The sequence below is a fragment of the Gymnogyps californianus genome, chromosome 1 (genome assembly GCF_018139145.2).
Source record: "Gymnogyps californianus isolate 813 chromosome 1, ASM1813914v2, whole genome shotgun sequence".
Classification (NCBI taxonomy): domain Eukaryota; kingdom Metazoa; phylum Chordata; class Aves; order Accipitriformes; family Cathartidae; genus Gymnogyps; species Gymnogyps californianus.
Genome location: NC_059471.1, coordinates 12,357,946 through 12,384,996, shown reverse-complemented (window position 1 = coordinate 12,384,996; position 27,051 = coordinate 12,357,946). Strand labels below are relative to the sequence as shown.

The window sequence follows — 27,051 nt, the reverse complement described above, 5'->3', positions numbered from 1 at the left end:
CTCATTTAAAACCAAGTAGATGGGCACTCATATCTGCTCCATTGAACCCTGTGTTGTGCACTCACACCAGTGCTGTGGGCTGTCACAGCGGGGTAACAATTTGTTGTCTCCCCCACCCCTTCTGTGCCCAGTGACACTTGGCCCCCAGCCCCAGATGCTGATTTCAGTTAGCATCAGTCATTGTCCCGGGATGGGTAACTTGGAACAAAGAGATCCAGTCCCACCGCGTGTCCCACCCGAGGCTTTAATCAGCGCATGGAGATGCAGGTCAGAGCCATTCTTCACACGTTGCTTTTCAGTATTCAGCATTTTCAGTATTCAGTATTCAGCATACAGTATTCAACAATGCTGTTGGTTTAGAAAGCAGATCCCAGGAGGCTCCGGTTTAAGGATGCTCATGTTCTTGCTGTGTATTCTCAGCAGGAGGGCTTTAATCTTAATATGTGTCTGCGACAGTCATGTCACCCATGTTGTGCCCATTTGTATTCAAGTGTTTGGTCCCAGTGATGTGGTTTTTCTGTTGTTGTTGTTCTTTGTGTTTAATTATTTTTTCTTTCTTCATTAAATATTTCATACAGGTTGCCTGCTCCCTCATACCCTCCCGCAGAAAAACTGGCATTTTATGGTGTTTGCTTTGCTTTGTTTTATTGCTCGAGGAAAATTTTCATATTATGTCATCATCCTTTTTTTTTTTTTTTTGGTGGTTGTTATTCAGAAGTGACACAAATGTGTTTAAACTACAGACAATTAATAGGGAGGGTGAATCCTATATGAGGAGGCATATGGAAGGTGCAAAGAAAACCTAGATAAATGCCAGTAGGAAAAGCTGAGGAAACTAGAGAATAGCCTGGAAATCAAGAGGACAAAAAAATTACAGTAATTTCCTATAGAATGTTGCATTATGATCAAGAAGAAAAGGCACAGACCATTTTATTCTCTTTCCATTAGATCTGTTAGAAAGTAATAGTTTTGCAAATGCAGCACCAGTGTTGACCTGATCTTACAGTGACAACACTGGGCGGGTTCAGGTCTGGAAGATGGCTGCATTCACACAGCATCCTCCGGAGCTAGATGTCCCCCATCTCAATGTCCCTCAGCATCATTTATCTTTGAGAACAAATAGTGGCCTTTGAGAATAAATATTCCACACTTAGCTAGTTCACTTGGCACTGCTCCATGCGATCTTAGCAGCCCAGGTCTCCACAAGCTCAGGGACCTCTGGACCACACTCCCCTTTATGATGCCCACATGCCCTTGGGTTAATGGGACTGTCAGAGTCACTGCAGGGAGGGGGAAACTTGAGGATGAGGCATGAGGATGACATGCCAAAAAAGGCACATGTTATATGTAAGCCTGTTATATGTAAGCCTTCAGTGTCTTTTTTAGCACTGCTCTGTAAACTGGATATTTAAATATAAGCATGTATGTATGAGAGTGCCACCTATTACTGAATTCACCCAACGCTTCCTCTTACAAGACCTTGATTTTAATTGCTTATGGTTTTTCTAAGTAAGTGGGCTGAAATTTTCCATGCTCTGTATCAACCTCAGGCTAGATAATTTTTGGGAAAGATAACAAACATATGGCAACGAGACAAGAACATTTAGATGAATAAGGTATACATATACACAGATAATATATGCCCACACTAAAGATACAGACAGATAATCACAAGTGTTTAATTCAATCAGTTTAGGAAGTTTTCACTGCCTCAGCTGGAAATTACCACTCCTTAGCGGAGGCACAGAGCCTGTGAGCATGCACGTACCTTGTCCTGAAGTACTAGGCAAAACAGGTCCACTCACACCAGCTCTTGTGCTAGCTAGAGGAGTGGCAGTTTCTTAAACCTCTAATTTGGTTTCCTGCAATTGTGTGATGATAAACTAAAGGGCTTGGCTTGTTGCAATGTGGATATTGCGTATTACAGCCATTGCAAATGATAATGCTAAAGTAGAACAAATCATTGTGTGTCTGATCTTGTCAAAAACCTGATAGGAGTCTTCATCATTCATGCTCATTGGCATACTTATTTCAATATAAGTTAGAGCACATGAGGCATTTAAAACCAGAGCTCCATACAGACCTCAGGATAGTCTTTGCCCAGGTACATTAGTGGAGGCTCTTTGCTGGTGTCTCTCTGAACCAGGTAAGTATCTTGTCCAGAAGGTGTAAGCTGAGGTCACTCCAAGCCAAGAGTGCCACTGTGCCCCTGTGGCTGGATGGAGAAGTGGGAGGAAATTCTAGCCCTGTTGAAGTCAGCTGGAGTTTTGCCATCGACTTCGATGGAGCCAACATTCCTGTTCTGATGCAGGCGTTTCACAATAACCTCCTCTGTTGAACTTTCAACACGTGCATGTTATTTTCATTACAAATAAACAAAATCTTTCTAAAATGGAGACCTTCATATATACATTATGCCAGAAGATCACATTAAAAGTTCATCACAGTGCACGTGGTAAAATACTAATAATCCATCCTTGAAGTCTCTGGGAAAATTTCTGACGTGAACAAATCCCCTTTAGGTCGTTTTGCCTGAATATACAGCAATCAGATGTACAGCTGAGGGTTTATTATTTTTGCAGAATGCACATGCATTCCGAATTTGCCGTGCTCAGAAATGGAGACAAGACGTTCATCTGTGCGCTTGGCTTTGGGAAAAGACGTCTCTGTGTGTCCGGACACGGGCCCTGGTATAGCGCAGACAGGAAATCTGCCAGACTGCCTCGGCAGGAGGCTGCCTCCAACACGTGCAGCAAGGAACAAGAAATGTCTTAATGATTAATCACTGTCAACCTTTGTTGTCATTAAAGACTTGATTGTTGGACAAGGCTCGTAATGAGGCACTGTTCCTGGGTCTGTTGCTATGTGATTGTGCAAATGCTGAATCTGAGCCTCGGACCCTGCAAGATACAGCTCCCACTTTGCCCAAGTTTAAGGAGTTGGGGTGGGAACATTGTTATAAGAGTGCCTGCTAGTGGCTATAGGGCTGTGCAGCTTTCCGGCAAGGGATTACGGCAAGGCTACAAATAAATCACTAATGGCTGAAAATCAGCTCACAAGGATCTCAGGAGTGAGCAGCTTCCTTGTTGGTGCTGAAAAGGCAAAGTGCTATATAAGGTTTCTATTGAGAACTGCACAAATAACTATCTATCTATCTATCTGTCAAAGTCTCTTGCTTGTGGTTTCTCACCAATAGTGGGATTGGCTCCTTTGAGGTCTTTGATCACCCATTTTTACCTAGGAGATTGTGCATAGTGTCGTTTTTTACTATTTTTATGTATAAACTTTTGCAACACTGAGTAGCAGAATTACCTATTTCTGAAAATAGTTCTGGGGTCCACCTAAATTTCAGTGTGTCCAAAAAACTGGTCTTTTAAAAACCCTGGCCTCCCTGGCTCTCCCAGTGAGAGCGGCAGCAGTTGGGTGTACTGAAATACTTATCCCTCTGCATGTTGGGTATCTGCTGCATCACTTGATATCCAAACCTATCGCTCCGACGGGTGGCTCACACCAGTGAGACTGCAGAAATCAGGTGTGTGCTCCCTACTGTCATGATCATTTCCAGCTTTGTAGTCTCTGGAGGGATTCGTCCGCAGTTCCTCTTCGAGCTCCGTCGTTCAGTTTGTTGGAGGAGTGACACAGCATTTGCTTCTTTTCCCTGGTTGGATGAAGGCACAAGTATTTCTGGCAGACAGCCTGGGCTTGTGAAATTGCAAATGCTAGTGTCCATGATTCCTTGTGTATGTGCCTTGGAAACATGGTTGGCCCTGAAATTTTTGTCCTGAGACCTTAGATGTTCACAGGAGAAAAACACAGAAGATGGTCCCCTGTGGCTGAGCCAACTTCTTATAAACGCTCCACAAAATTACTGAAGGGAAATATTTTGCAGTCTTCACCCAGCTGTATCTCTGGATATTAGACACAGCAAAACCAGGTCTTGGGATCTTGCAATATTCAGGTTTTTCAAACGCTGTTTATACATATGAAAGTGATCTTGCTGGAATGCATAAAACTACTCTCTGGCAGGGTATTAGGAGAAATTCAACCTATAACACTATCTTCTGCATGATAACTTAAGAGGCTTTTAGGTCACTCTATACAGCACCCTTAGAAAGTGATCCACTAGTGCTTGGCAGATCAAGGGGTGTTCACACTCACTCTTCCAGGCATCTTACTCAAATAGGACTAGAAGCATCTAAAATGAGGAGTGTAAAGGAATGTTACTATGATCTAATCATCTGGGCTCCTAACTTAGTTGTCTAAATTAGGCATCTAGAGCCTAATTATACAGCCTCCTCCCTCTGTATAGTGAAGGGAGAGCTCCAGCAGGCAGTTTAGAGAGAATCTGATCAAATTTTTTGGTTAGAGACCCAAACTTAGAGGAGACTCCCTTTTATGCTGTATGTTCCAGATATGAAAAAAGGTTGAATGAGTTTGAGGTGCTCAGGAAGATGCTGTTTTCTACTCCCATTGGGCTGAACAAGTAATAAGGCAAGGGAGAATCAGGCTGGCTGTGTTTCTGCTCAGTCTGTGTTATTTCCAGCCCTGATATGTAGATCAGATCCTCAGCTGTTGCAGATCAGCGTAACCTCAGGAACTACTTGGGGCTCTCGCAGTGTACACTGGCACAGAAAGCAACCCTCTGTGCTCCAGTCGAGAGTGGGAGTTATTCCTAAAAATAAGAAAACTCTTCAGCTTTTTCACTACAGCTAAAAGAGTTCTTACTCAACAGGCACTCTGCCATGGTCCTGCTGTAGTTTTGTTTTCTTGTCTGAGGCAAGGACACGAGCAGGCAGTGCTTGGAGTTCAGATGTCCATGGAAACCCCAGCGTTTAGCAGAAGGAGGTGTTTCTGCTTGCATTAGATGTGGCAGAAAAGAGGTGGCTCCGAACGGGGTTGGCAGGTGCTAAGACCGGCTGTTCAATGGAACACCCTGTGCTTGGCTTCCTCAAGTTGCATGATTGAGATCAGCTCTTCTCAATAAGCCTGGTACTGCCCCATGCTTGGCTCCGGGGGCTGCTGGAGAACCTCAAGTTCTGGCTGTGGAAAGGAGCATGCCAGATGAGGCGGTGGAGGTTCACACCAGGGGGTCACAGCAGGTCTGGGCTTTGCCACCAGCCTTGCACCACTCTGAAACAGTGTTGCAGGACTTCCTTGAGCCATTCCTTGGAGTCCTTCTGCTCCTCCTCCTCCTCCTCCTCCATCTCCAAGTGCTCAGTGTCCAGGGTGGTTCACAGCCAAAGCATAATGCCCTTGAGAAGCTCACAGGGTCAGGACAGCCACCGGTTCCTGAAGAAATCCACAGAGGTGCCTTGATCTCCACCATCCTCACTCTAAGTAGGCTGTGATGCCAATTAACACAACTGAATCAAACTGCTTATGAGTGGGAACATCATGCGTAGGTTTGGTCACCAGATGAACAGAACCTTGCACAGCTCTTGCCCAGGAAGCAGCTTTTGGTAAGGCAGGCATCCGTCACTGAGCAGGCTTCTATGAATGGATCTGAAAACTTTTCCTTTTTTCTTTTAATTCTTTGTTTCTTTAAGCCAGAACTAATGCAAAAGGAGAGTGAAAGTCAGCGCTGTCTCTCCTGACCTGACACTGGGCACAGAATGAGCTGCCCCACTGTCTTGGTTTAACCCCAGCCGGCAACTAAGCACCATGCAGCTGCTTGCTCACTCCCTCCCGCCCAGTGGGGTGGGGGAGAGAATCGGAAAAAAAACCCAGAAAACAAAACAAAACAAAAAAACTCGTGGGTTGAGATAAAGACAGTTTAATAGGACAGAAAGGAAGGAAAATAATTATAATGATAATAATAATCAAATTACAATAATAATACTAAAAGAATTAGAATATACAAAACAAGTGATGCACAATGCAATTGCTCGCCACTTGCCGACTGATGCCCAGTTAGTTCCCGAGCAGCGATCTGCCCCTCCTGGCCAACTCCCCCCAGTTTATATACTGGGCATGATGTCATATGGTATGGAATATTCCTTTGGCCAGTTTGGGTCAGCTGTCCTGGTGGTGTCCCCTCCCAATTTCTTGTGTCCCTCCAGCCTTCTTGCTGGCTGGGCATGAAAAGCTGAAGAAATCCTTGACTTAGTATAAACACTACTTAGCAGCAACTGAAAACATCAGTGTGTTATCAACATTATTCTCCTACTAAATCCAAAACATAGCACTATACCAGCTACTAGGAAGAAAATTAACTGTATCCCAGCCAAAACCAGGACACCCACAGAGGAACAGAAAGGTGGAAAAATTCACCTCCTCCTTTTGAGGGAAAATCTGCAAGGAGCAGAAGCCCATCCTGTGACACAGATGCCAGCGCTCCTGGCTGGGAAGCAAACAGCCTCTGTGGGTATTGTCATTTAGTAAAAATTGACCATTGTTTCCCTTCTGTCCCACCAAAATTATTCATCAATTCAAGGCATTCCCAGAAGAAAGAGGCGAAAGGTTTGCACATCCTTTTCCAGCCAAGTGTCCCTAAACTGCTTCTGAACTAGGAACACAAAAACGCAAGCTTGCAAAAGGCTTTCAGGGGCTCCTGACAAGCTTTGGAGAGAAAGTGAGAGGAGAGGAAGGGAGAAAGGTGCACTTTGTCCCGGTGGCACAGGGCCCTGCCAGCTCTCTGCTTTGCAGAAATCCCTCTCTCCAGCTGCACATTGCTATTACTGCTCAATATAAAAGCAGCGATCAGGAAAATCCCCTTCTTTCCCTGGCAAACGCAGTAATATGTCTTGCATTTCTGTGGAGCCTTTCATCCACCTCTCTGAGCTCCATGGAGGAGCCTCTTCAGAGTGGTGTGGAAGGAGCCTGCAGTGCTGTGGAGTGGAGAGAGGGACGCCCAGCATTGCTCGCAGCTCCTTGCTGTGGGCTCAGCCCAGAGAGCAGCATTTGGTGTCAAAAGTTTCAGCAGCAGCACGAGGGGTCCTGGCACGGGAGAGAGCCTGCAGCGAAGAGCTGCACGAGCCCAGGAGGTGCTGGGCAGGGGCTCGCTGGTGTGAGCTGCCAGACCTGGCAGGGCACAGGCAGGACAGAGGCTGGCCAGGCTTGTCCTGCATGGTGAGCAGAAGACCAAGGTGAGGCAACCTGCAGCACCTCTCAGTGAAAGCATGGGGAATGGCCCCAAGAGGGGCAACAGAGATGATATCCAGCCAGACCCAAACTCACTGGCAGGGTCTGAAGGAAAGGAAAGGGAAAGGGAAAGGGAAAGGGAAAGGGAAAGGGAAAGGGAAAGGGAAAGGGAAAGGGAAAGGGAAAGGGAAAGGGAAAGGGAAAGGGAAAGGGAAAGGGAAAGGGAGAGGGAGAGGAGGGGAGGGGAGGGGAGGGGAGGAGAGGAAAGGAAATGGAAAAGGAAAGGAGAGGAGAGGAGAGGGGAGGAGAGGAGAGGAGAGGAGAGGAGAGGAGAGGAGAGGAGAGGAGAGGAGAGGAGAGGAGAGGAGAGGAGAGGAGAGGAGAGGAGAGGAGAGGAGAGGAGAGGAGAGGAGAGGAGAGGAGAGGAGAGGAGAGGAGAGGAGAGGAGAGGAGAGGAGGGGGAAAAGAGAAAAGTATTTCGGAAAGTCCATATGTGTGTTAGAAGGCAAAACCACCCTTCATTTGTATGAACACAAGTCAGCTGCAGCATAGATAGTGAAAGGCAAACTCAGTCTTAAATGTTTTGATTTACTGCTAATTTAAACATTTGAGCATAATGTTCTTTGTAATGCTTATGAACAAAACCCCAGCTGTGCTACCAGCTCTGAGGAGCTTTCACTGACTGCCTCTCTTTCTGCTTCTTGTAGGCTTTATATCTCACTGTAACGTCAGAGAACGGGGTGCAACGTGCCTGCTTTGCACCTAGAGCATCGCTGTGCTGGAGTTTCAGCACCAGCAGAGCAGATGGGGGTTTGTGTTGCTTGGTGAACACTAGCTCAGGCCTCGGCTGCTGCCCCTGCCCCAGCTGGCACCGGGCACGGCCCTGCAAGGGCTGCAGCGTGTCTGCAGGGCCGGAGGGATGCGGCATGCACGAGCGGTGCCAGCAAGTGGAGCAGGAGTTGGAGGCAAACCCAGACGGACACTTGTACCTGTCAGAGGTGTGATGCTTCCAGCCCGTCCCTGACACCCAGCTGGCTGCAGGGATGTGCTCCCAGTCACGTCACCTCCTTGGAGGCAAAGTGTAAAGAAGGTTACCTTCCCCATGCAGGGAAACAACATGGTGTCACTGTGCAGGCAAACACATGGGGCTCCCCGGCTGGAGGGATGCTGGGCTGCCCCTGCAGCCTGCTGGACAGAGGCACCCCTGGGTGAGGGGACATGCATGTCCCACTCCGGGCTTTCTTTGGTCAGGGGTTTCTAAAGTTAAAGTGCATAAACTGCAGGCATGGGAACCCAGGAATGAAGTTCAAAAGGCCACTGGCAGCTTTAGATGTGTGGAACTGTAGTAAAGCTGCTGCAGTAAAGCCAGGCTTAGAGCAGGATGAAACAGTTCAATGAAAGCAGGGTAGCTCCAACCCAAATCTGCCCTTCCTCGGCAGGGGTGTCGTAAAGCGCACTTTGTCAAAGTGCAGGGGTACAGCCCCACGTCCCTGGCAGCCGTGTAGCCCTTCTGCCTTCTGATTTGCAGTGATGCAAGCACAGGGTAAGAGTAAGGCTCGATAACACCAGTTCACGAAGGGTCAAACTGCTGTGCAGCTAATCCCCTGATTTATTAGGAAACTGTTCTTCCTTCTCCCATCGCATCATTGCCGATGGAAGATCAGCAGGCAGGAGAAGTAACACATCGTAGATTCATAGGCTCACACGGACATTTCAGGAACAGCAGAGAAAGGACCAAATGCAAAAAAACCAAACTGGCTCCAAGTTGATGATTTATACTGTTTTCTCAGGGCCTGTTTGCCAAGCAGCTGGTGTTTTGTGCCAATTGCTATTACAGAAGAGCTTTCTTTGATAGGTATCGTGAATGGACACTACACAGTTTATCTTAAAACAAAATCCCTCCCCACAGCTTATATGGGCTGGCAGGGGATGCGGGAGAGAAAACGTTGGGCTTTGTTGGGTTTTTTTTATCAGGACTATGAAAGCACATTTGGGGGAGCCTGCATTATCTGTGCAAAAACACAACAGATGAATTCTATTAATGGATGTAACGTGGCTGGGTTCAAGCTAGAGTTGTCATTTGAATATAGAAGTCAAAGCCAATTTATTGTAACATATTTTTCTTTTCAAAATATTTTAAGAAAGACAAAAAAGTTTGCACAACAACTTGGCAAGCAGGTCTGTTGAGAGGAGGTATTTTCTATCTTGCAGCTAACATAAGGGCTGAAAAATGTGGCAGTGCCGAGCAATCCTGGATTCCTTCTGGAACTGAAAGAAAGTGTGCAGGATATAATTGTGTAAGAGGCCAATAAATTTTGAAGGGTGGGTTTGTAACACTGCCTTGGGGGCTGCAGGTGGCTCCAGAAGAAAGTCGTGGTTTTTATTTCAGTAACAGTCATCAAATACTTTATCTAGCTAGCTATGCACTCGTGTGGCCCCATCTAAAAGCCACAGAATTATTTTAAAATAGAAATACCCATAACAATCATTGTGTTTCTTCCATGCCAGATGGTAGAAAGATAAGTTGGATTAGTTTGTAGTGTGTGTGTGTGTGTGTGTGTGTGTGTTATTGGGGGGGGGGGGTGCAAAGGCTAAAGCACAGAAATGAGCTTTCCTAGAGTTTGCAAAGCGATGAGCATCAGTGCTCCATGGTCTTCAGGGCATGGGTAGGCTACGCCTGGCCAGTCCTTGTTTCAGTGTTGGTCAGCCCATATTTGCCTGGATGCCATGGGAGGCAATGGCCATAGAGCAGAGCTTTACCTAGGTAGTAGACCAGACCCTGGCACTACACCTCGGTATGGAGAGAACCGCTGCATAACAGGGAGCATCAGAGTCCAGCTGTGGATTCCTGTGTTGTGGGGCAAAAATGCTGCTGCATATTAGGTTATATGGAATTATGTGGTTAGGTTCCTATGGTGAATTGCAACAAAGTGGAGTCAGAGAACTGATGTTTCTCATGACTCTTGTGACCTCTCCAGTGTATCCTGTTTTCTTTGTAGCTGGGTGGCTAAGGAATACCTGACTATCAAGTGATCCAACATAGGCTGAGTATTTTTGTGTGTGGACTGAGAAAGCTATTTCCTACATTTGGTAAAGGCCCAAGTACCAAACACTGGTGGAGCAAGTAGGCAGAAAACATATTGCTGCCAAGGGAAAACATGGCAAAAAATAAGCAAGCAGCATATTGTCATCCCATGTTCGTTCTCATCCTGTATGTGCACAGTTTGAGTCCCCAAGTACCTTCCCCATGGCCTTCTGAGATGACTTTTTGCCATCCCTTCCTCATGAAGCTGCACACAGGGAAGAGGAAGCAGATCTAGCTCCATCGCAAAGACCAGGGAGACCCTAAAGCACTCTTCAAAGTCCTGTCCAGTTACACATTTGTTTTACCAAGGAAGTTGATAAACTCTAAGCCTATTCAATCCTGCTGCTAATGGGAGTCAATTAGCAATCTCTCAGAGATTGCTCTTGTCAGGGAGGTGACGGGATGAATGAAAGCGGCACCATTCACCCCACTGCGAAGTAACAACTTACCGCTTCTGTCTTTTCTAAGAATAGATGCCACTTCTAACAATGAGTCTGTAACTTCTTGCTGCTGCTCACCAGATGGTAGGAACCAGCAGACGCCGAGTGTTCCCTTGTGGTCAAACAAACTGCCATACGGCCCGATGCAAGTTTCCTGAAAGATCCCCAGGACGGCTCCATTACTTCTGCTAACGTTTCCCAAGCTCCTGGTACAACATTGAGGTTTTCCACTGGAACCACCTGGCACGTTTTCAGTCTTCCATGAGCGATGAAGTTACTCAATCCCCTTCTTATTTTGTCAAAGCCTTTGTATCAGTCACTTGTCCTGAGAGTCTGTGGGTTGTGTCCTGTACTTGAGCTAACTGCATTAAAAGGATTATTTCCTTTTCTTGATGCTTGTTATTATTTTCATCCTTCACGAGCCATTTCTTCTGTTTCAGGATCAACACTCTGTGGTAGGCCAGGGAGCTGGCCCCACTCCAAGCTCCAGTTCTTGCTCAAATCCAAACACTGGAAGTGGTTACATGAACTCATCCCAGCAATCAATGTTGAATCAGCAACTGATGGAAAAGAAACAGGCTCTGCAACGGCAGATGATGGAGCAAAAACAACTCCTTCTACAGCAGCAGATGTTGGCAGAAGCCGTAAGTTTTCTAATTCCTTATTTTACACGGAAAAGATTTTCATAGAAACAATAGAAAAGAAAGCTAAGACAGGGGGAAGAAAGCCCCCAAAACTTGGAGGTCATTTTGGCAATGCCTGGACTTTCTAGAGTGTGCCTCATTTTTCAGCACTTTGCTAAGCCCTTTTGAAATCTTCTTCAGTTTATATGAAACAACTCAAGTATCTGAGCTACTGTGGTTTTGTTATGAGAACAGTTTGAGCACATTCTTAATTTGAGGCATATGAATATTGCCAGTGGTTTTCTTTGCAAGATAAGCTAAGGTGCACTCCTATGCTACTTCGACCACAGAGGAAAGCTGACTTCTAGGCTCTGCAACCTACGCGGCATGGTATAAAGTGCCTGTGTGTAAACAAGGATCAGGTACATCGATTTTAGCGTTCAACACATTTGTGTGCTTGGCTGGCATTATACATGAGTCCTCCTTTCTCTGTTTTTCTTTTTGCATTTCCAGATACTTGTATCCAGTTGTTCTCTCTCTCTTGGTATCTGAGAGACCAATTGGGAGTTTCTGGTCATTTTATGAGGCGTGGGAGATATTAGTGGTCTTGTTGGCAGTGATAAGTGCTAGAACCCACTGGTTTAGTTCCACTAAACTGGCATTGCCATTGATACTGCATGAACTGAGTCAGCTGAAGGTGCTTCATGGCCCATCACCCAAGGCCAGTGCAACGGGGGGAGTCCCAGCTGCCCAGAGCAGTAACATGTGCCCTCTGCATCCTCATATTCACCGTTCCTTGGTAGTCCTGCTTGCCAAAGCACGGACAAGAGAGAAGTCCTAGAAGAGGAGCTGAGCTTGTGTCGTGGTTTAACCCCAGCCAGCAACTAAGCACCACGCAGCCGCTCACTCCTCCCAGTGGGGTGGGGAGGAGGATCGGGGAAAAAAGTAAAACTCGTGGGTTGAGATAAGAACAGTTTAATAACTAGTATAAACTAAAATACACTACTAACAATAATAATAATAAAAATATAATAATAGTAATTGTAATGAAAAGGAATATAACAAAAAAAGAAAGAAAACCCAAGAAAAGACAAGTGATGCACAATGCAATTGCTCATCACCCACTGACCAATGCCCGAGCAGCGATCCACCCCTCCCGGCCAACTCCCCCCAGTTTATGTACTGGGCATGATGTTCTATGGTATGGAATATCCCTTTGCCTAGTTTGGGTCAGCTGCCCCGGCTCTGCTCCCTCCCAGCTTCTTGCACACCTGCTTGCTGGCAGAGCATGGGAAACTGAAAAGTCCTCAACTTAAGATAAGCGCTACTTAGCAACAACTAAAACATCAGTGTGTTATCAACATCATTCTCACACTAAATCCAAAACACAGCACTGTACCAGCTACTAGGAAGAAAATTAACTTTATCCCAGCTGAAACCAGGACAGCTTGGCATGTCCTTGAGGCAGGCTGAAAGCAACATGGGTGCCCTGCAGCAACTAGGGAAGGGCTGCAGGGAGGTCACTGGGGAAGGATGGAGGTGACACCACCACCTGCTTTGCTTCCCCCAGGCTGCAATGACAGCAAACCCCAAGCCTGTGGCTTATTTACCTCAACCTGCATCTCTCAGCCTACAGGGCAGACCCATTCATGCTGGCCTGACATTTTGAATCCAAAACTTTCTTTTCTCTATAAAGATGTAGACTCAAAAATACTGACACATTTACTGAATGCCATTCAGTAATTAAAGAACAACACAGGAGTGGAAAAACATTCATGTTTTTGTGGGGATGTTTTCAAAACAAAAATGAGTTAGTTTTTTATAGAGAATATCTTTTTGTTTACAAACTTATTTCCATTCCAAAAATACAATTAGAAAGCTTGAGTTTGAAATTAAGGATTTCATTTGTCCTACAAGGGAAATATTTGACTTTTTAATTTATGCAGAAGAAAACTGAAGTTTCAAGTTAGGTCTACGTGCTGCAGTTTTCTGTCAGAATTTTCAGCAGAACAAAAAGTTAATTGCTCAAACAGCTCTTCTTAAAAATAAATAAAACAGAAATTAAAATCACTCTATAGAATGTGGTTTTTTGATCAGCTTGCCTTTGCTTTTGTATCATGTACATAGACACACACACAAAGCCTGCCTACAGTTTTTACGTGTATTGCAGGGATTTCCTGGGAGATAATTTGTCTTTCTTCTTCACAAAGGTTCAGGTCGAGCAGTATGTTAAAACGAGCCTTATAAATCTTAATCAGACCCCTCACTCCCAGAGCACATTACGGAAATGCCTACATACCGCAAGAAAGGCTCTTCTCTCAGTGTTTTAAAGTGCTCCTGGCAGAAGAAAAAACAGATTTTTCACAAGAAGGTCCATTTGCATGCTCTTTTCAGGTAGAAGATCCCCAAATTACTCTGATGGACTTCCATCACCAGCCAGAGCCTGACGAGCAGGTTTGCCATTCTGGCAGCTGAGCACAAAACTCAGGCGCATTGCAGAGAAGGGGTGAGCGTGCCCAGCAGCTGCCCAGTAAGCACGACTCCAGGAGGCACGTGTGCACTGGCAATGACTTACCAGTGACTGAGGCGGTCAAACAAACATTTTCCTGCCGTGGGGCCACATATCCCGAGGAGTCATTGCTTATGGGTGGGCAGTAGCACTCTGGAGGCATCAAGTCACACTGATGCTGATGAGAGATTTGGCATTGACTCTGGTGCCTGCGCTTTCCAGATCTTTATGAACACAGGGGAGTTAGTCAGATTTCAGTTCAAGGACTGGCATTCCTATCTTCCCTTCACCAGAGATGCATCCCTGCAGGCCCAAAATAAAAAACTCTCCCCTACTAATTGGCTTTTTCTGCAATCTTTCCCCACTGTCCTTCCCCCAGTGCTTCCACTCCCTGTGTAAGAGGAAAGAGAGCACCACGTACGTGTATGGGGAGGCACAGGGCAATGGTGGGTGGCATGAAAACCAACCAGCCCAGCACCATCCTTGCTAAACGCTGGCCATGTGTCTTGCTGGCATCCCTGGTGAGAAGAGACATGGGGGAGGACAAAGCAAGGGTTTTGCTGATTTTTGTGGGAGCTCCTCCAGTGTAGGAGGAAGGAGAGAGATGGGCATGGCTGCGGATGGTGATGACAACCTGAAATCCTCTTTGCCAGCTGTGCACGCTGAGAGGGCTGCGTGGCTGAAATGAGCTGATGACCATTGACGCAGCCAAGGGGCAGATGTCGACCTTGCAGGTCTGGACACTCCTTGCTGCCCAGCTGCATCCTGGCTGTGTGTTTGGGTTAGACCTGGGTGTTTGCTCTATCTCTGTGTCCCTGCTCATGGCAGGGGGGTTGGAACTCAACAATCTTTAAGGTCCCTTCCAACCCAAACCATTCTATGATTCCATGATTCTCTGAAAGCAAACCCAGCTGCACAGACAGGGAGGGAGCCATGAGGAACCATCAGGCCCCTCTATCTGATAAGCACAGTGAGCAAGACAGTGCGGACATCAGAATACACTTTGTACTGCAGTGCAGACGTGGCCGATGTTCTCAGAGGCTGAGAAACTCTCAGTGGTTTTAAGGAAAGTTAGGCCAGACTCAAACAAAATACAAGCAGCAGAAAGGTTTCCACACAGACTTCAGTGGGTGATGGCACAGGTTTACAGATGCCTCCCCTGTGGACCAGACAGGGTGAAACGAAGGAACACTTCAGCTTTGTACATACTGAGAAAAGAAAGAGGTGGGCAAAACACACAGCCAGGAAAGCATAAAGCAAAGCAAACTAATATATTTCTACTCTAATCCTCTAGGAGAAAATAACCCCACAAGATCAGCTGAACAGACACTTGACACGACCACCACCAGATTATAAAGACCAAAGAAGGAACATGGTCAACATGCAACAAGCAAACCAATATCCTGGTAAGTGCCCATGGGCTAAATGAAACTGTTTCCTTCCTTCCAGCTGGAAGACCATCCAGAAGAGCCATGCATGCACTGACAATCGGGACCTGATTTTCTGAGTATCCACTTACGTCACTGCAGAGGCAGTGGGTGGTGGCTGCTGCTCTCCTGTGCTATTTACTTTACTGTCCCCCACCACTGAGAAGTGCTGATGTATCATCTGGAGAACCAGCTGGTGGTTCATCCAGGCTGATGCTGCATCTCTCAGACATGGAGAAGGAGGGGCTGGTACCCCTCCCATTAGCACTGCCTGGGGCAGATGTGCACCCAAATACTTGATACAGAGGTGTCCTCTTGACTATGCAACCTCACTCCATCCAGATGCTTCTCTCACGTACGTGGTACTTCTTGCTTCAGAGACTGAGAACCATCCCTCCCTTCGAATGGCAGCTCATGTACAGCATGAGGACCCTCATACTCACTTTTAAGTACCTTGCATGACACCATCATGGGCAACCAGAGCTACCAACTGAACTTTTGGTCTGTTTAATATGCCACAGTCATGGCCTCAGTGCTGCTCTAACACCAGCATTTCAACAGATCAGTCAAACAGTAGGGTAAAAGCCCCTGCATTCTGCCAGAACTGCCCAGGGCAGAAAATGCCCAACACTTCAGAACTAGTCCTTTGTTTCAGCTCTTGTGCCCTCACCTCCTTGGAGAGTCTAGTTTTGGGAGCACAGGACTGCCTGTTTGGCTTTTCATGCTGTTCACCTTGCTGGTTAGCTGGAGGCTGCTCTGAGAGCAAAGGTAGAGTAAGGAAAAGATGCTGGGGACAGAGAGGAGGTGGTGGGAAATGCAGCAGATGGGATCAAAGGATGTTCTTTATACTGCAAACCGTCTGTGCGTTTAAGTATAAAAAGGAACCTTTTCCTTCTAGCATATCTTTGTATACAACACACTCAGGAAAAAAAAGATGGTTTGGTTTGTTTGTTTTTCCGTAACTGTTGGCTCTGCAGATTCAGCCAGGGATCTGAGTCTTTCCTTCCTACCTGTCCTTTGTAGCAAAACCTTTTCAGCGTCTATTATGATTTTAACAAGTTCCCAAGTGCAGCTCGCTCACATGCTACCCCTCTGCCCAGCCTGCTGGCCATGGCACCAACAGCCCGGCTACGCGTGGAAGGGCCAGATTGGGCTGCTCAGGCAACATTCATGCACTCCTTTGCTTTGTTTACAAGTTCTAGCAGCAATAAGCTTGCTGCAGTCTGGAAACTGCTGCTTTCTAACGGGCCTGAGTGTTTATCATTGTCAGTAAATTTACACAAGCATCACTGATGCCAGCATAATAACCCATGGTGAGGGCAATGCCACAGGGCAGAGAGCGCCCTGCTTGCTGGCTTGGTACCTCCTGTGCTCGTAAAACAAATGCTTTGGCAACCCTGGCAGTTTGCTGGGGAATCCTGTGATTTGGTGTGTTGTTTAAAGGCTCATTCCTGGCATCAAATGATTAACTGAGATTCTTGGCTTTTACTTCAAAACAATCCATTTCTGGCCCGAGAGAGAAAATGGAAATGACTGCAGCCACATCTGTGAAAGGCTCCAAAATAAGTAGATCGCCATTGTTATGTGGCTCTTCTTGTTGTTCCTAATCTGATGGACTCTTTGCCAGTCTCGTGGTATTTGGAGACCCGTGTCCTGGGTTTGAAACATGTGGGATTGGCAGCACTTGTCCATTCAAATCTCAAGTCCCTGCTGAGTGAGCCCAGGGAGGAGAGCAGCTTTTCAGGCGAGCCTGGGAGAAAGGGCTGTGCTGGGAGCTCGCAGCAAAGCTACCAGATGGAGTGATTAGGAAACTTTTGCATAAGGGAGTAACAGCAGGGAATCTGTTCCCTTCTTCTGGGAATAGCTTTGCTCAGGTCAGGGAAGAAGAGACAAAAAGTTAAATAAAATAACATAGGGGCTTGGAGACACTTGGTTAAGCATTTTATTCCTCTATGCTTTTCCCCATAGTGCCATGTCACCGCAAGAAACCCCCAAGACAAGAGCAGGTGAATCAGGCAGTGAAGGCGTTTCTCTGAATTGCCGTAGCCTGGGGTGCCCAGCTGCTGTACACAGCGCTGCCGGGGAAGACATTTTTTCCCATCTGGAAGAAATCAGAATGGAAAATATTTGCGTTAAAAATAAAAGGATAAAAATAGCAATACAAAGAAAGAGAAAGCTTCGTCTTTTGCACAAGTACAACCCACGTCCCGACCACTTGTGCTCTTTAAAGAGTGTGGCATTTGCAGGAGCAGTGTGATGGTAGCCCTGGGGGCGGCTCAACAGCTGGCAGGGTCACCCCGGGAAGGGCTTCATCCCAGCAGCAAGTGAAGTGACTCCACAAACTTGTAGTTCAGCTGGAGGGAGAGAACCAGCTCTCCCCAGATGGCTGTTCCAGGTCTTTTGAAATGCCGTCGATTTCTGTGCCATTCCTCCTCTTTAGTACTGGCATAAGGGAGCAAGGAATCAGGGCCCTCATCTCCATCACCCCTGTGAAAAGATATTACAATATTTCTAAAAAGCAGCGAGCAATGCACAACCCACTAGCAAAGCCAAAGATGGGGCTAATCGTGAGGTTGCCTGCTGAACACTGATTTTCTCCTTTTCATTTCCAGAGCTAAATACAGTTAGGGGCTTCCTGGGAGGACATGGAGGAGAATCTGATTGTCCTTGTGGGGGCAAAACCAGGTGGACTCCTCATAGCATCTCCTGTCCCAGGGACTGCCCAGCTCGGGGACGGAATTTAGGTGCTTAAGTTAGGACAACATAATTGTTAGGACAATTAGATTCTCTATAGTCACGTGTCTCCTACTTAGAGGCAGCTTGTGGAAAAAGCCTGCCTTCCAGGATAAGGTGAGCTTCTTAATTTAGGTATCTATGTTTATATTGATTTGGAACAAGCAACTCTGGTTGTGGAGTCACGCTCAGTGTTAATGATTTGAGAAGAGATTATTTTTAAGTACTTAACGAAAAAAGGAATCTTTTGCATCCATTACTAAATGGAAATAGCATACGTATAAAAATAATGCAGAAAAGGCAGAAATATATAATTTTTTCTTCGGTTCCAGTCTGAGGGAACTGAATATCATTATGGTGAAATTTCAACAGGAACAGTATATTAAACAGCTGTTCCTAAACATAGACTTTTAAAATATGTATGTGCATGATTTGTCTTCAAGAGCTTTAAAAGAGCTGGCTGAGAGGTTCTCCAAATTCTTAATGTCACTTTTCATTTAGTCTTGAAACTCCAAGGAAGACTGCTAATGCCATGACAAAAATTAAAAGAGTAAGTAGGTAATTGCAGCCCTACTGACCTAATGCAGAGCTCAGCAAAAATATTGGGCAGCTGATACAGCCTGAATAATAAAGAATTTAGGAAGGGAATATAATTAATGTCAGGCAACATGGGCTGGTGTAAAAGAATCTTTACAAACTAGCATGGTATTTTTTCAATGAAAGCACAACTTCGGTTGATAAAGGTAATAGTTGTTCAGGCAGTGTCCTTTAAAGCATCTGACTTCGTACTGCCTATTTTGGTTAAGAAACCAGAGTGATACAAAATTAACTTAGCACATAAGGAAATGGCTGATAGGTTTCCAGATATCACTGTAAACAGGCTATGTGATTGTAACCAAAAGGACAAACACGGTCTGAGATGATGTTGAACAAGAAAAGAAGATCTTACTTTACATCCATGTTGGAGATGTGCAAGAGCTATTACTGTGACCAGCTGTGAAGTACAGCCTTGAAATCAAATGTTGAAAACTGTCAAGTTCTGAAAAGAGCTTAGAAGGACCGAAGGACTGGAAAACATGCCACACACTAAGACTGATGTATTTGGAGAACGCTGCAGGCATGATCACAGTCTTGAAGCACCTGTGCAGTAAGAAGGAATTGACAATGGACCAACTAATAAAATTAATCACACAGACTAATATATAATAAGATTTGATGACGAAGACAAATTTAGTCAAATTCAGTTTGGTTTTGTTGTATGTACGAAGGATCAAACCAGGGCAGTGTTCCATGTCCAACAATTGCTACTAGTTGCTACCTGTGAAATAGCAAAGCTCCAGGGCTGTATGTTCCTCTGTTCCTCCTCTGGGAGACGCTCAGGGAATTCCCGAAATGTGGTGGTACCTTTGTATCAAGCCCATTCAACAGCTTTTCTCACACTTTGGGAGCCACCCAAAGTGGTACGAGAATTTGGCTTGTACTGTGTCATGTGGCAAAGATTTCCTTGGCTGACCCACACGTTGTGTGAAGAAACATATCCTTTCATTTGCCTTGAACCTGACTTCTCCTAGCTGCACTTCTTGTAGGGCTCGTACTGGAACCGACAGTAGCGAAGGGAATTAAGCTGTGGAGCAGCTGATTGTGTGCAGAGGGGGGTTCCCCACAGTGCCATCTACACTGGCTGTGTTTAGAAAATGTTTGGTCTTCTTCAACCAGTCTCTCAGGGATTAATTCAGAGCCTTGCACTGCATAAGCAATCAGCCTACACTGCATAAATGACTTATTGTGGCCTCAAAATAGAGACTATGATGTGGCCACAAATCTGCCACAGAAGTGAGCTTGTGTCGAGGTTTGGAGGCTGAAGAGAAGAGAAACCTCTCTTCTTGGATTCATTTGCAGATGTCAGGTACAGGAAAATCCTCCACTGGGCAGAATTAGCCATAAATGGTAGATTCGTGCCAACTCATAACTTCTAGTTTTCTGATGCACAAAAGGTGATGTTCATGTGCAGCAAATGCCTGCACATCAGGTATCATGTGTGGCTCCCTCATGGGCAAGTCAGCTTCTGTAGGGGTAAATGGCCATCGCCCAGCTGGGAGTAGAGCTTAGAAGGGGCACGTGGGTGGCACTCACCAGGCACAGCATCGAGCCATGTCCTTGTGCCTGCTCGGCTGCCACGCGGGAGGACAAGCAGGTCACAGACTGGGCTGAGCTGCTCTCCCAGCACCTGGCTGGGAGGGAGGCTCTGAGTGCTGCAAATGTGTGAGGCGCAGTCTTGGCTCCTGCTATCATCTGGGACAGGCATCTCCAGAAGCGATAGATACCACTGCTGGAGGTGTCTAAGAAAGGTGGAAAAGGGGCCTGATGATGGTGCCTATCACTCCCCATTGTCTCTAGAGGGAGCCAGGATGAGCCATGCCCTGTAAGGAAGAAAAGTTCTTGATCTCCTCTGCCTCTGCTCATTTAGACAGGCTTTGTCCTGTCCGAGGTGTCTAGTGCTTCTGTAAAAAAAGGCAAAAAAGTCTTCTCTCCTGCCCAGTGGTTCTGTCTGTCCTTCCCTGCTCCAATATTTCTCTTACAATGAGCACCAGTTTTGGCTTATCTGATGTCCTCTAAAGGGATGGAAAGACCACCAATGGCTTCATATAGACCACACCACCCTTTGGATGACAGGCATCTTTAAGGCCTTAAGCAAGTTCATGCAAGTCCTCTTAAGATCAAAGTTTCTTCTTCAAGAAATTCTGCTGTTAGAAAACTGGATTTTTAACCTGTTGGTATTTGAATGACACCACACATTGATGCACTCATATTTGTTTTAACACTTTCGTTTTCTCCTTTCCAGGTGGTTCACCAGCTGTGAGTATGAGCTCCAACAACATGCCCTTACCCAACCCAATTTCAACTCATACCATCATGCCCCAGAGCTCCAGCCTCATGTCAACCCCCACTGGGACCCGAATGCCTTCTGTTCCTGCCGCTCGGAGTATGGGCTGCTACGGGAACCTTCCTTGCAACCAACCAAGTGCATACAACGTGACTTCAGGAATGAACCAAATGCAGACACACAGAAACCAAAATCAAGTCCTGCCCAGTCAGAATAATCCCATGATGTCTCGACAGCAAACCATGACACAGGGGAACAACATAGCGGCTTTTGGGACAGGCTCAGTAGTCAGCTCACAGCAAGTAAGGCCAAGCTTGAACCACGGAGCCACAGGTATCCCCACGCAAAGGCCGGCCAACGTGATGATCACGGCTACTGCCACTGCCCAGAACTGGGCCCCGCAAGAAGCTGCAGTGAAGCAGCAGGATGCACTGAAACCTGCAGGGGTCCGTTTCCCCACCGGCACTCCATATCCTAACCAGTCTTTGCAACGCAACATAGGCAACCAGCATTTTCCTCAGCGTGCATTGGCACCTCCTAATCAGTTAACAGCAGGAGTCCAAATGAGGCCTCCTCTAAACCAAATGCACCAGACTTTAAATGGACAATCTGCTGGCTCACTACGAGGTCTCAGCATAAGACCTAACCAGCTGAGAGGACAGACTGTGCCTACCTTGAATCAGCCAGGAACAAGTATGACACCTCCGTCATCTCTGCCATCAACCAGTTTCACATCTACCAACCAAAACTCTCGGGCTTACCAAGGAAGTGACCATGGTAACGACCTAGCGTTTGACTTTCTGAACCAGCAAGGTGACAGTATAGGACCTGCACTCAACAGTGACTCAGACTTTATAGATTCTTTACTGAAAACGGAACCTGGTAACGATGACTGGATGAAAGACATCAACCTTGATGAAATTTTGGGGAACCACTCGTAAGTGACAGTACCAAGGGTGAACCAGATGAAGAGGCAGTAAGGACATTAGCTTTCTCTTTAGATGCCAACAACCTGCTTTATTAATTTACACTCCAGTAACTGGGCTGTCCTTTAAAATACCACGTAGGGCGACTGCCCTGTTTGAAGAGTTGCTCTAGGAACAAAACTGAAGTCTGCCCCGATGAAATGATAACATAAGTGATATTCATGCCTGCCACAAAGGAGTGAGAGCACGTGAAGGGTCTGTTCCCCACACCGGTGCCCAGCGTATTGCAAACCCATCAGTTCTTCTCACAGAGGCTGCATGGAAAAATGTGTTTAGCTTCCCACACATGCAAGCACCAGACAGTGATATGGGTTGTGGAACATCATTTCTCTGAGTGCAAGTAAGAGCCCAAGCGGTCCAGAGCTCTTCCGTCGTCATGTTTGCAACCCTTAACTTCCTCGGGACTACTCAGCCCTGACAGCATCAGGCCCTGTGTAAATCTCATTGCGTTACAAAAACTGTTTACTTCTACACAGTACAAACTCACATTTGCTTTCCCGATGATTTTGGTTTAAACCCTCTATGTTTTGTAGCACCCAAAAGGGTAAGTGGTCTCGTCCAAGGGAAGAAGGAAACAGATCATCCAGTGCATTACTCAGTGTGCTCTAGCGTTCGCTTTCTCCCTTTCATCAGTGCTTGCAGCGAATATCAGAGGACGCTACTGTCCTGTCAGCAGCACAATCATTTTGGGCATTGAGGGGAACATGAGATGAACTACACCAAAGCTCAGGATCCTCACTTTGCCACCTTGCCCTACCCTAGGGACTCCAGTGACTTAATGGACATCTTAAGTGAGAAGGGTGCTCACGATTTGACCCTCACTGACTACTTTCCCAGTCCAGCTTAGAGGAGGGCAGATGCATGAAGTGGCTCAGCTAAGCCACTATACTCATTTTCATCTTAACCCACGGCAAGTGTCAGGTAGTTCAGCCCAGTCTTCTTCTATCGAACAGGTTTACCCCAGCAGAAATGCCAGCACTTCTGTCTGGGGAGAGGCTACCATTTTGATTGCACAGCATTTTGGCTCCATCCCGCTTTCCCTTTGCCATATGGGGGGAGTTGAAAGAGGTCCAATGATGGCCCAGATCCCCACAGCCTCCATTGGGCAGAGTACGAGAGGCTCTGCCCCTGAAACTAGCATGCAGATGAGTTATAACCACCTGGGTTACTCACAGTAGGAGGCTCCACTCAGCCACATCTGCACTTGTAAAAGAAACAGTTTTGGGGAATATGTCTCAGCACTGGACTCAATCATCTGTTCTGGGTTTGGGGATGGCCCAGCTAACATTGCCCTGAGCAATTTCTGTGCATCACTAGGGAGTTAACCTGGCGCAAGGACCATTCCCGTAGACAGTTTGCAGAGCTAACAGAGCAGAGCAGTAAGGATACACGTTGTTCCGCACTGCTTGACCTCAGTGCCAGGGAATAGTCTCGACCGTGTTAAATTTTCTCCTATAGACTTGGTCAGTTAAGGCATCAGAAGGAGGTGCTATGTCACTATAAAGCAGCTGCGCAGTGAGTCAGGCAGGAGGAATCATAGATGGGAACAGATCTTGCAATTCAAATGAAAATACTGTTCTTTAAAATGATGTGGTGCGACATGTTTCACAGCCTCCTCTGAATTAGCTAAAACTAGATGTGGCAAAGGAATACAATGCCTACGTTCACATGCCTCGGTGCCAAGAGTCATTGCTCTGCCCTGTGCAAGTACTTTATTCATCCTTGTTAGTGGCAGCACGATAAGTAGACTACTTGACAATAGCCTCTGCACTTATCTGACCTATTTCTCAAGAGAGGTTTTAATAAGGCTTTTCCAGTCATTTCACCCTGTCATTTCATGTGGGCACAATTTTTCATGATGTTTCAAGAAGCGTTGTCACACAAACGAGCACCAGCACCTCCAGGAAAGGTGTAACGTGAGCATTTAGCTAGATATGCCAGTTGAGGTGGGCTGGTCCATGATGCTGTTCATTCCCAGACATGTTTTTCATAAGAGGGACGAGAAAGTCTGCTGAAGAGTCCCTTCTGCTGCCCCAGCTAGTGATCGTTGCACACCTCTGCATTGTGTAATGTGGTGGCTCAGCTGCCTAGAAAGCTCCCTCTTCTCCCCAGTTGTGGCTGTGTGCATGCGGTCCCTTTGATATGCCAGTACAAATTTTCCCAAGTCTTTAAAGAGATTTTCAGCCCAGGTCACTGGCACCCCACCTAAATTTGGAGAGATACAGATGCAGCCTAACAAATGAGTCCCCTATAAATTGTGCAAAACTAGACTGAAACAGTAGCTATGTGAGTTTAAAGTGGAGGGAAGATCGGCTTATCTGTCTCACCCACAGGCACACACCCCGTCCTGAGCAGGTCAGCAGTGACTGCCGAAGCTCTGGTAGGAACAGACGACTGCAATGCCACTAAGGCTGAGGCTGAGTTAGTATGTTCATGAGCGATGGGCACTGAAGTCTGGTAACTTCATCTACCCTCACATGCCATTGAAAAAGCCACCACTGGTTTCTGTATTAAGAGCAGATTGTTTTCCAGATCCTCAAATGATGTAAAAAAACTGTTCAGCTGAGGAGCTGGTCCCAAGACTTCAGGATATCATCCGGTGATGGATTCAATACTGAGCTTTTCCCGTTGGCCTCAGCCTGGAGTGGAGAAGACACTGGGCTGTGAGTGCCATCCCTGGGATCAAAATTTCATCCTGTCTTAAGTAAATTCAACAAAGGTAGAGGCCATTTGCAGTCCTGTAAAGATATGCCTGATGCATTTGAAACATGAGCTTGTGAAAGACTCTTGCAACCAAAACTTGAATCCAATATCATTTCTTCAGAACACTTGTATCTGAACGGAGCTAGTGTCTTTTTTCTCTTTCTTTGCAATGGCTAAGTGCACTACCCTTATAGTCTATTTTTCATCATTGACCGGGCACTCTTCACAGTATTGGGTTGTAAATATAAAGAATTATTTGTTTTGTAAACTTTTGTAAAAAAAAAACAACAAAAAGTAATAATATTTTGGTAGGAATAATAAAAATCATATTATTTGGGTTATATTTATACATATGTGAAATAAATATACTATCAAAAAGTTGTATTTTATACAAAAAGTCAACGGTTACCTTTTGTATTCTATATACAAAGTTTTGTATGATACGATTGTTTATTTTTATCTGCAGACTTCAACTTTGGATTTTGGGGGAGGGCAGAATGGGATCGTGGTTAAATAGCTGGGTCTGACCCCAAGCTCACTGAAACCAATGGAGTCTTTCCATTGCCTTCACAGGGCTTTGAATCAAGCCTTTAAATCACCTTCAGATATGTTTGACATCTGAAGCTCTCTGGAAACCTCAACATGAAAACATTCCAGGTTTCAAATTTTTTCCCTGAAAAAGGCTTTTATTATTATTATTATTATTATTATTGTTATTATTATTGTAACTCTTGGGAGGCAGGTGGGACCTATGTAACTGTCATGTCCTTGTTGCATGTATGTCTGCTTTATATTTTCCCCATATTATAAACCAGTGTTTCTCTATACAGACTGAAAGGAAAAGTTGCTGTACAGAAATGTTTGTGTTTATGCATTTTTACATGTGGCTGTATATACCTCCTAGTACTATGCAGTGACACTTATTTGACTCCATTTATTTTTCACCTAAACATGAATAGTATGTTTTTCAGTAGCTATCAAAACTCTGCCAAGTAAATCAATCAAAATTATCCCAAGTGTCTCTTTTCTTAATATGAATTTTATAATGAATGTCTGTTTAGTCAACTGCTCGTTTGTCTGAGTAAATTAAAATTACAGTGATATTTTAGGAGGGCGTGAGAAAAATGTGCATCTGGCAGCTTCTGGGAGCTCAGTTTGCCTCTTCGCAAGAGAGCTGCGATGTTTTCCTACTGACTGAAGACATGGTTTCATTACCAGCAAGGGTTAACAAATAACACATGGTATTTTAGCTCCTGGTGAATGGGTTCATGTAGGCTTGCAGCACAGCAGTTTGCTCTGGGATCCTGCTAAAGTTAAAGCAGAGAGCTGGGTACCCCAAGAGCTAGGTACCCCGAGAGGGCTGGCCAGGTCCCCAAGCCCATGCCCTGCCCTGGATCATGCCCTGCCCCTCTCTCCACACTAGCAGAGACCCCTAATAAGATGCCAGAAATCAGGCAACAGGCTTCTCCTCCTTCCCTCCCTGCCTGCCTTGCATTACGCCTTATTTTAGCCTAAAGAAATTCCAGCGTGTACCAGATCACGTTGGGTTGCGGATTGTTTCACACAAGTATTCATCCCTGCCAGGCTATTTTTAGCAGGCCAGCCCCTAGGAAGTGATGTCCCATTCCTCGAGAGGCTTTCCTCGTTAGCTGGGCTCCATCTCCAAGTGGGTGGCTCTTCCGCCCCATGAACTGAGCGGCAAGGGGTGGCGGAGGGGACGCTTCGAAGGGACAAATGTCAGCACAGCGCTGCCCATGCTTGAAGGCTGCGCTGTGCTATTTTCAGATGTAGTAAATGAAAAAGGGCTCCCCGCACCTTAACTGCTTCACTGCTGTTGGTGATGCTTAGGGACCACCACGAAGCGTGTCCACCCTTTTAGTCCCTCTCCGCTCACCTTCCCCCACGGAGTAAGCAAGGAGACAGCTTGCTTGGCTGCCCCCCGCAACCCCAGCTCTGCTGGCTGCTGCTCTCCCTTTTTTTTTGCCAGTGCTGCTCAGTCCCTCCATTATATCTGACTCCCACCTGCAAATGGCTCCTGTGTCCTTCCCCGGCATCCGGGGGCTGCACAGGGAGGGACAGGGGAGGGATGCTGGCACGGGCCCTGTGCCCCGCCGCCCTGGCTGTGCCCACACTCCCCGTCCCGGCTGGAGATGCTGAAGTGAGGAGGTGCCCAGGAGGTGCATGGCGCTCTCCTCGCTTCAGCACCTCCAGCCCAGGTGGCAGACAGTGCTCTCCTCGCACTCAAGGGTGGAAAATAGGGCACAGTCACACTCATCCGAGAGTACGTCTGAAATAGGTCAAGAAACTCGTGTCCTAAAGGTGCCTCTTTGTCTATCCCGGCTGTAAAGGCAGAAGACAGGGCAGGTGGGATTGGGGAGCCTCAGGCAGGGCTGCTGCCTGGCTGAAGAAGCTTCGTCTATGTCAGTGAGCTGAAAACCAGCCAGGGACCCCTCCCAGGTCCTGGAGCGCAGGTGTCTGTGCCACCAGGCTGTGAGGGTCCCTGGTAGTGCTTGGGTGCAATGACCGCCCTCCCAAACAGGTCCCACGACCAAGAGCCATTCCCACTTTGGATGCAGGATAA

At 46.4% G+C, this 27,051-nt stretch overlaps 1 protein-coding gene across 1 annotated transcript in view; it reads left to right on the top strand.

Moving 5' to 3' along the window:
- MAML2 (mastermind like transcriptional coactivator 2) overlaps positions 1 to 25,486 on the top strand; it is a 218,403-nt gene extending 192,917 nt beyond the window's left edge. Inside the window, exons 3-5 of the mRNA XM_050913261.1 lie at positions 11,046 to 11,249; positions 15,032 to 15,143; positions 20,740 to 25,486. Coding sequence (XP_050769218.1) covers positions 11,046 to 11,249; positions 15,032 to 15,143; positions 20,740 to 21,722 — 1,299 coding nt within the window. The 3' untranslated portion in view covers positions 21,723 to 25,486. The remainder of the gene's footprint in view (positions 1 to 11,045; positions 11,250 to 15,031; positions 15,144 to 20,739) is intronic.
- Positions 25,487 to 27,051: the final 1,565 nt, after the last annotated feature.